The following is a 10,330-nucleotide window of genomic DNA, read 5'->3' on the forward strand; positions in this document are numbered from 1 at the left end:
AACTTCAAAGCTAAACTGTAAAACACTCGCCAATGATGTGTTTTGTTATGTGAGTGAGTGAAAGAGTAAATAGCAGAAGCAAATTGCTTCTATGGTATTTACCTCATTTAATCTTTAACCAACCCACAACACTTATCCAATTAACCTGCTTTTTGTTTGCAAACTGGACTAAGCAGTATGTTTCATAACCTCACACCGGTGTGATTCATGCATATGAATCACAATGTTGAAAAAGATAAAGGGGCCTTGGGAAGCTTTGGTTACATAAGACAACCATTTCTTTATTTTCTCACCTCTGCTATACACAACATAAACAAACAAACACACACAAACACACTCACCCACACACGCGTCTTAAGAAAAATATACAAAACAAAATATGGCTGTTTATATGCCATGTGGGCTGAGCACTGATAATACAGTGGAATGATTTAAAAAAACAAAAAACAGTGAATTATTCGTCATCCTCCTCCTCCTCTTCGTCACTGATGACATATTTCTTAGCCTTCTTTGTGGCAACTTCCTCGTCGTCCTCTGCCTTTCTCTTGCCCGATCCCTCACCCTCCTGTGCAAAACAGAGAATGAGAGAGATGACTCGGTGATATGAGGTGTCAGCCATGCTAACAGCAGCAGACATTCTGTACAGCTTGTCCGTACTTTCAGTTTGTCTTGTCAGAAAAGCTTTTTTCTTTTTTGAAAGCACCATAACTTTTGTTTTTGCTGAAACTGTCAGTGCAGAAGTAAACGAATGTTCATTAGAAGAACTAGTATACTCTCACATGAGAGTAATGTGAAATGGCTTTTTAACCTCCACAGTGTTCTGCCTCACACTGCCCCCTGTCAGTCCAGCAGGATAGTGCACCTACCTCATCACTGTCTAGCTTCTTGGCCTTCATCAACCTCTGAGCTTTATCATCATCAGAGCCTTCATCACTATCTGATGAGTAGATCCTCGCTCGCTCCTCTGGATTGGGGGCAGAAAAAGGGGGATGTTCATTAGACCTCTAACTTCAGAAAAAAAAACTTTTTACTTGTCAGACAGAATAAGAAAACTGGTGAATATAATATCTGTTCGTCTTCACCCCTCAGGCCTCCTCCTCCCTTGTATTTGCTCTTGATGGCTGCCAGGCTGATTGCCTCCTCGCCCTCCTCCTCATCATCGTAGCGGTCGGGTTCCAGGTAACTGCTGCTCAGGCCTCTCTGGTGCTGCTTCTCCCTCATCCTCCTCTGCTGGGACTCTCTGCGGATAGAAGCTCGCAGCCGCTCCTCCTCTTTCTGCCAGGAGAGACACCAAAGGAAATTATTTTAAGCTCTGGGTTCAAGTTTGGCATTTTGCTTCTAGCTGGTAATTTTAAATCTTTTTTGTTACATGAACAAGAATTTCACTGTGTAGTACTTCTATAAAAGATTCAGTTAACAGGGTAGTAGTGGATTTCACTAAGTTTCACTAGGTTTGGCATTATTGATTATTTTTATAATCAAATGTTTTTCAGAAGACTTGTGGGTTGCAAAATGTTTTTTCTTTTTTCAAACAACGTATATATAGTGTACGTATGATAATGATGACATTTGATGTGGCTTTTAGCTATAGCTTACATTTTAGATTCAGGTATTTTTTATTAAAATCCTAATCAAAATTAACCATATACTATTTGCACTGTTTTTGTCCAATATGCATAATTAGAATATATTAAAATTCGGATTATAGATCTAACTTTAGTTCAGTTTCTTGTCTCTGAGTTTAGTCTATATTTATTAGCTCCGTACCTTGGTTCTTAGCTGCCTCCTTGAGTGCCTGTATCCTGCTTATTGTTTTGTGATTGATGTAACACAGCTGCTGTAACAATACAGTTTCCCATTGGGATTAATAAAGTGCTCTGTTTGTATAAAATGGACAGCTCGCAGCAGAGTAAGGATACACAAGATATACATCAAAATGTGGACTAGAAGCTTGACTGTCATGCATGTCTGAGAGAGCTGGTGAATCTTCAGTTTCCAAAACCTGAAATTCTCCTTCTGTCACATTTTCAGTATAATAACACTGAACCACCAGCTGTTGAACTAATTTATCAGATTATAGAGGGGAGAAAATTTGGAGTACAATATACCCTCCTGTCAAAATCTTCACAAACATGGATTGTGGATTGAAAATCTTTTGCTGCTGTGTCAACGGTTTTTTTAAATCAGCATTGTCCACATGTCAAGTTCGGCTGCCAGTCAGCTAGTGCTAGTTAGCCAAAACCCTTTCTGGGCATCTCTTGTCTGAATAAGCTGTTCTTTTGAAGAAAAAAGCTGCTTTGTTGGCTCTATTCAATTGTTTATTAAGACGTTCCTTGAAAAACAAACAAAAAAACAAACAAATTGCTCAGCTCTCTGTTTGTAGTTTAATGCCGTTATAAATGCAACTGGCGAGAGGCACTACAAATGATCGGGAAAGCCACGTGTGGTGGAACTTGCACATTCCAAACCGACACATAAAACTTTGATTATAAAACATTCATGTTGGAAACAATATGAAAATTGAGAAGACTTGGTTTCAAAGTTGTGTTTTTAGGTTCAGCAATTACAATAGCCCCACATCTTCACCAGATACTGTCGCACTGCCTCTGATGAGCGCTGAGCACAGTGAAACTATAAACGACGCTATCAACAGTGCTTATTATTGTTGACAGTAGATACACAACCACCACCACCCAAACCCAGACTTGCTGACACTTTTTCCATTTCACTGACCACTGGCTGACCTTATTATGTAAGCGCGTCAGGTTATGTCTTTATGTAACCAGACATGACGCTTGTCAACAACTGGCCTCATGCACCCTTTCTTTGGTCCCTGTGGTAACAAAAGCCTTTTCATACAACGCTGAGGAAAGACAAACACGTCGGCTCAGATGGACAGACTGTGAAAGCACATTACCTTGATCATTTCGTTGCGATGCGACTCGGGATCCCGCCCGGCCATCGGAAGGATTCTGATCTTCTGCGTCTTGGAGCAGCGGTCAGCCAGAGACAGGGTCATCTTCCTGTGAGTGGCGCTGTCTGTGGAGTGGGGCCTGGAAATACAGAAGAAACACACCGCCGGCCTCAGATTCAAGACGACTGTGCACATCTCCCCCTAACATGACTGTGCTCGTTTATAGGAAAACTCCACAGGGCAACTTTAATCATCATGCACCTTAGACTTCCTGCCCATGTCTTGAAGCTAGCGGCGCGCCTCACAGAAAACAACTGCTGTGCTGCTAACGACACTGTCCCCAACCCATACATCCTTCACCTCTCCAGAGTTTTTATGAAATTGCCTGTTTCACGCTTTGGTGCCGCAGTGGTTTCAGTGGAATCAGCAGATTAATCTGTTTCTGCCCAGAGAGATACCAGTATTTATCGTTGCCTCAGCTTTCGGCTCAGCTCATCGGCTCTTACGTAACACTAGAGATATTTTCGCAAAAAATTAAAAAAATAAATAATTATGATTTACCCTCCAGCTAATTCATGATCCTAGCCTGAGACCACTAGAAGCATATGGAAGCAAGAAGACGTTACAGTGAATGGTATCTTTTTTACTTTCAGATTATTTTTTTAAATCTCTTCTCTGTTTGGCAAACTGAACCTGATTAATGAACCAGCAATAACAGAAAAACTAAGCCTAAACTCTTATCTCTATCTTCTGTGAGTGTTTTTGTTCCATTAATTTGTGAAGCTGCATGAGAAACAATACTGTGCCTAAAGCATTTTTACCATGAGCAGCTTCAGCTCTAATCCTAATCAAAACTCTGCCCTGATAATACTGAATCAGAACAAACAGTAATGTCCTCTCTGTGAGGGTGGAGACCTATTGTGCATTAAAGCAGCTTGGGCCAGTGTCCTACTAGTCCCATGTGGTCTGAGAAGACAGAACATCCAGGTGGACTTTGGGGCGCTAAGAGGCTTACACAGTTCTTACTTGGAGAAACCTGGGCAGCTTGCACAAGGTGATCCAGGGACTTACAGCACAGATTGCATTTTTGAATGGAGCCTGAATGAAGGCTGCTATTGTTGTTGTTTGGAATTAGAGGCAGCCAGGGGCTTATTTAGTGCATGTACGGCTGTCAGAGAGCCAGACAGAGCAGGAATATCCCTAGCAACTCAGTTTTGGCCTAAGGTGTAAGCGGGTGTCTGTGTGTAAAGACTGTGCAGTCTGTGATCAACACAAAAATGTTATGCTACTATATTACCTGAATGTAAGTTTGGTTTTGAACACAGCCTGTCCCTGCAGTCCAGTGCCCTGTCGGATGAACAGGTGGTTGTGGTCTCCCTGGAGCGGAGCTTTGTAAACATCAAACACTTCGTTCCCCAGGTGGAGGGACATGCTGTGGCAAGAACAGGAAATTTAAAAGCATGGAAAGTACAGAGCACGTCCTGTTCACAGTATATCCACCCCATCTCCCAGCTTAATATAATACGCACCTGCCATCAGACCATTTGACAATGCGTGCGTTGCTCTCTCGTGTTTCATTTCCCTCCTCGTCTCTTTTGACTCTCCACCGAATTGTATTCTCCACCTGTTGGAAAAGAGGATAAACTCTGGTCACTCAAAAACCAAAACCACAGTCACTTCTTTACAGAAAATTAAAATATGTTCAGTTTATTTCAGCCCATACTGAAGACTACAAATCTATATATAATCACATAGTGGACAATGTACCTTCAGTTTGAGCCTGGTTCGTCCTTCTTCATCCAGCATTTCCTCATCCTCAAATTCATCCTCATAGTACTGAGGATCAAAGGGTCTAGAAAGGCAGATTCAATGAAAATCAAAATAAATACACCTTTAACTTACACAGAGGCTTCTGTGGCTATCAAGACCTGAAACATTTAACTGAGCAATAAAAAGAAAACTAGAAAACCAGGTCTTGCAGTTCTCTTCTCAGTGTTTATTGCAGTGTCTGAAAATGTGTCTTTCCATCTTCTTTTGTTGTAATTTCTTATCTTTTCCAGATGTTTTAAAGGGACTTAATAGCTCATTCAGCACGATATGGGTTTATATTGTATTTATTGACACAACGTTCTCACCTGGGCTCCACAGACAGGAAGTTAGGCAGCTTGACAAAATAAAGGTCAGATCCCAGGTCTGTGCTGACTTTTGGGATCTCTACTTCAATACGAGTTTCAGGTGCAGGCTCCTCGTCTGCCTGCTCCCCCTCCATCCCATCCTCTGTATCCTGGAAACGCACACAGAAGGAACATTTAAAAAAAAAAAAAAAAATCATCACACACTGTATTATTCAATGACCCATGATAATAGGGATCAGCTCAGAAAGGCTTAATGAGAAGCTCTGGGAAAAGGAGATTTGGGAACTCTTATAAAAAAGGACTCTGCACAATTAAAGAGACTTAATGATCAGCGAGGAAAAGAGACAGAGAGTGAGAGGACAGACAGATACCAGGGGCTGTCCCGGGGTCAGAGGCTTCTCTGCGTCACTGTCTGAAGAGATGTCATCGGCCTCTCCAAACAGGTCGTCAGCTGCAGTTTTCTTCGCTGTGGAACAATATGGAAGAAGGATTATTCAGATTTGAACTGCAGACACTACTAAGAATCAACAAGGTTAGGTTTGCAGTAAAAATATGTGTTTGTTTAAAAAGGTTTCTTACGTTTCTTCCCTCCAATATCACTGTCTGAATCAGAATCAGAAGCGGCTTTTGGTTTGGTTTTCTGTCTGATGAAATCATCTTCACTATCACTGCCCTTTGCTGATTCTGAAAAAAATAAATCACAACATGCCATATAACAGTGTAATTTCCACATGATAGCACGGTATGCTCTAAGGGTACCCACATGGTACAGTAAAGGAAAAAGGATCACTAACACATGCAAAAAGTCTAAGAGAAAAATTAATCTCATACTGATATCCGAGTTCTGAGATTAACCTCAGACCTCAGGATAAAATTTTCACATATGGTCCTAATCCTCTTCCACAAAATCTGATGTTTCAAGATTAACACAGAAGGCTGGCTCACGATGCAGTTCACTGGCAACACTTCCCCTATCTTTGACACCACACGTTGGGTAGTACCTGACTTCCTGTTCCTCAGCCCCTCGTCATCAGAGTTCTCTCTTTCTTCATCAGAGTAATGACGTTTCTCCTCCTCATCCTCTGACTGGTCGCTCTTAGCCCCTCCCCCCCACTTCTCATCGTCTGACTGGTTCTCCCTGCCAGAAGCTTCACCGTCAGAGTGAGGAGTGCCTGGCCCCGACTGTGGAGTCCCAGGATCACTGTGCACACTGGTTTAAAACACATCATAAAACATATATCAAGAAATTAAAATCTGGTCCTCTGAAACAAGTGTCTCACAGTAACATTGCAGGTTAGGCTGTTGCTCTGTTTTCTGTCTTCCAGGATGAAAAAACACAAGAAACTCTGTGTTGATCTCTGTTCAGATTGACTATTTCTTTCCCCCTGTTGATGTTAAAGAACTAATTTATTATAGAAACTCAAATCTAAAATCTGCCCCCTAGAGTACATTTACAGGAGGAGATTTATACGAGACAGTGATTATGATCTGTTAATTAGCACAAGTGAGTCCTTAATTTAAAGTAAACCGTTCCCACCTGACATTCACGACCCTTGCCCTCGTTTACATATTTTTCTGTTTCTGCTGACAGACATCAACAGAAGTGAGAAATGTGATCACAGCCAAAATAAACAATGTGTTAATCACTTTCTCTTTACTCTCAGCATGTTCATTTCTGCTGAAGATAATTAAAACACAAATTTATATATTATATAATACTATATATATATATATATATATATATATATATATTATATAATACTGCTGGAATCTGGAATCAATGAATTTTCCCTAAGACATGAATAAAGTGTCTATCTATCTAATAAAAATTGTGTGATCTGTTGAATAATTTATGGAAGCAGGACAGTGTGTGGTGAGCACCTTTGCTCATGTCCACAAAAGGAAAATGTCACCCAGTGCAGAAGTGTGAGACTAACCAATTAAATAAAGGTTAGATGTATTTATTTGATTGTAATTGTTTCTGAAAAATGTTGGAGCTCTAGGGCACAAAGAAATAAGGAATATCTATGTTTGTATACACAGGATATACTTGTTATAAGGATCAGCTCATTGTTGGTTTTGTTTTTTTTTATGGGATTCATTGATAATAGGAAACATATAAAGTATCACAACAGCAGTATGTCAATATTCTCTACAAACAGAATGTATAATAGCATATTAGTATTTACAGGTCTCTGTAAATCTCTAAATCAGCCTCATGACAACTCTGGCATTAACTCATGTTACCTCAGCTAAACAAAGAGGCACATCCAGTGTTGTTGTACCTTCTGTCTGAACGGACGCTGCCTCTCTCAGAGTGAGGGCTCCCTGCTCCCGACATCCCGCTGCCGGCTGGGCTTCCTCCATCTGAACGGTGGCCCCCGTCCTCGTCGTCTTCATCCTCGTCTCGATGACCGCGCTCTGAGCCGCTGTGCTGCTCTGCGTCAGAGTGATCGTTTTCCCCCTGATCGGAGTGCATGCTGGCATCCGACTGATTCCCTGAACGTTCAGATTGGTTGTCGCTGCCGCTGTGTTGACTGTGTTGCTCGTCCTCACTGTCGTCTCCGAACAGCTCCTGTTTGGAAGAGGGAAAGGTGAGGAACTATATCTGACGTACAGAGCGTCATCATTTCTGCACGCTGTCCACCCCTACCTCTATCCTGTGTGCACACACACAACAATGCTGCAACTGCAACATGTACACTTGCAGCATTAAGAGAGGCGTATAGAATGTATGTATTCTTGTACATTAGCAATCTATTTATAGGTGCTGGTCCATTACTTATGTGATTATAGCTCAGTGTATCTGTTGGTTAATCCATTTTAAATTCACCTACATTCTCTTTTTATATTTCCTCTAATCACTGTTTACACACACTGTGCCAATGCTTCTTGATGAAACTGTTTTCATTTCTCCTCTTGGTGTGATAATAAGCAGAAACTAATGTAACTGACCTCTTGCCTATACAACCCTATGGCCCCTTTGAGGTCACTGTGGGAGCTGAATCAGAATTTGCAAAGCAACTTCCTGTCTTACATATTGCTAGACTATGGACTAAATAACAACTGGGACAGAATTTGCATTATTAAATTAAATGATTGACCTAAATACACACTGTTCACTGTGCAGAGTGTCATCAGTCACACAGACACACACCTTATTCATGCTGGGCTTTCCTGCCTCCTGGCCGTCCTCTTCATCATCATCATCCCGTTCCCTCTCACTGTCGCTGCCGCTGCCTGAGGCATTGCTGGCAGATCGAGGTCTCTCCTGCTCTGAGTCTGAACCGGAGCCAGAGCCGGACTCTGAAACACAAATACAAAAGAGCAGACTGTTTTTCTTCTGGCACATAATACAGTTCAACAGTTCACAGTGGGCGAATGTTGTAGTTGCTAAGTGACACATTTAAGCACATTACAGCTTCTTATTAATTGCCCTTGTAAAGTTCTTGATTGCCAGTCATTATTCTTAAAATGCTGAATAAACCACTCTATGCTGATTGCTAATTTTCTCATAAGACTATGGACTATAAGAAGGAAGATAACATAAGGAAGATTTCACTTTGACACAGAGTGAGCCTTTGCAAAAAGAACAAATTACATTGCTTGTCTAATGAATAACATTTCTCTGAGATCCATTTATTCATATACACGTTGTCTCAGAATATCACATAAATTGATGTGGCCATATGGACAGCAGGATTTGAATGACCACTGAGTTGGTGGTGGAGGTTTAGATTTTATTTTACCTTCCATGCCTAAAAAAAATAGATTGTCTTTGCTATGCAAGACATGTTTACCACAGCATCTATAGTCTGGTAGCCGTCATTAACATCTCCGGGTGTTTTAGGTAATTGTGCACAGTAGATTTTTCAGATGCACCAAATAAAGTGGCCACCGAGTGTATATCAATATTCAAATTTGCATATACTGTAAAAGCATTTTGTCCATGTCGTAAACACTGTGAGTAGGTTCCACTCTGGACAGCAGCATTTTAATATACCTTAATAATATGGTGTTTGGATCTAAACGGGATCTGAGTGAAACTTTAACTTTTATCACCAGGTACCGTTAAGGCTCATTGAGGAATGAAATAGACGATTTCGGTGTACTCTCGGATAAAGACAAGGTGCCTTTATTCAGATTTTACTCTGTGTAAAAGTAAATTGCATGTTGCTGACAATGCTGCTGTGGACGCAAATGAAAAAAAAGCCTATTTATAACGTCGTTGCCATCGTTCAAAGCTACTTTCCGCTTAGCAAAACTGGACGCCGCCTACAAACTCTCTTCATAAACCAGGCAGATTTTCACCGGCTTAATAAACCGCTTTACCTCGCTGATCGTTGTCGCTGTCCCCATCACTCCCGAACAATTCGTCCATGTCCGCCATTTCTTCCAAACTGAAGCTGAAGCAACGTGACCTGCAGGAAAGAGATGATCGCCTGGGCTTTGAGGAGAGGTTTTGTTTCCGGGGTCAGGCTGAGGCCGACCTGCCGGTGTAGTGAGCCCCATCAGCCACAGGGAGGCGGTATACACCACGGTAAACTCAATGTCTGTTCATATTTCTCAAACTGATACAGTTTGGACTTGAGTGAAAGATAAAAATAAGTACATAGCTACATGGATTATTAGAATATAACAGCTGTTGTGTTATCAATTATTTGTTTTAGCAAAATTGTCATGACTGTCTGTTGATTGCAATGGAGGCAGGATTACCAATTTGACAAAGTGAACAATTGCCCCAGGACCTCCCAGGGTCATGCTGTATCATTAATCATCTACTTGATTAATCAAGTAGATGATTAATATGATCATTAGGGACCACTGACCTGGAAGATTAATCCAGATCTGCTTGTAGTCGATCATTTATTCGCACGTGAGAATGTAATGCAATATCGTGAGACTAAAAAAAATTATAAAAAAAACATAATTTATGAATAAAGGACCAAAGGTGGACTCGTATAACACTTCCAATAGGAATATTACAGAAATGTTGAGTTATAAAGTCTTTTAATTCACATTTTCAGCAACATTTAATTTCATTGCCTGCCTTCCTGTGTTTGCTTGGTACATTCTGAATTGTTTCCACTGCTCAGAATCACGTCAGGAAGCCATGTGACCGAAGATATAAGCTCAGCGGTTAATTATGTTTCACTTGGCAGCTGCTGAAACTCTGAGTCTCATTTTCCTAAACCCATGTTAGGCTAAACTGTAAAGGCCTATAATGTGCTTGCCATGTTTAACGGCCACTGAAACCCCAGACACCCCAACACAAAACCAG

General features: G+C 41.0%; 1 protein-coding gene across 1 annotated transcript; it reads right to left on the reverse strand.

Moving 5' to 3' along the window:
* Positions 1-261: 261 nt before the first annotated feature.
* On the reverse strand, positions 262-9,465 carry leo1 (LEO1 homolog, Paf1/RNA polymerase II complex component). The gene is made up of 14 exons (XM_041044742.1): positions 9,382-9,465; positions 8,207-8,355; positions 7,335-7,624; positions 6,051-6,259; positions 5,629-5,733; positions 5,421-5,515; positions 5,050-5,198; positions 4,682-4,766; positions 4,444-4,538; positions 4,212-4,346; positions 2,918-3,053; positions 1,083-1,275; positions 867-964; positions 262-565 (listed from the first exon to the last, which is right to left on the reverse strand). The coding sequence occupies exons 1-14, from the start codon at positions 9,437-9,439 to the stop codon at positions 455-457; spliced, it is 1,908 nt and encodes a 635-aa protein (XP_040900676.1). The 5' UTR covers positions 9,440-9,465; the 3' UTR covers positions 262-454.
* Between the last annotated feature and the right edge of the window lie 865 nt (positions 9,466-10,330).

This window comes from Toxotes jaculatrix, chromosome 1, assembly GCF_017976425.1.
Source record: "Toxotes jaculatrix isolate fToxJac2 chromosome 1, fToxJac2.pri, whole genome shotgun sequence".
NCBI lineage: Eukaryota > Metazoa > Chordata > Actinopteri > Toxotidae > Toxotes > Toxotes jaculatrix.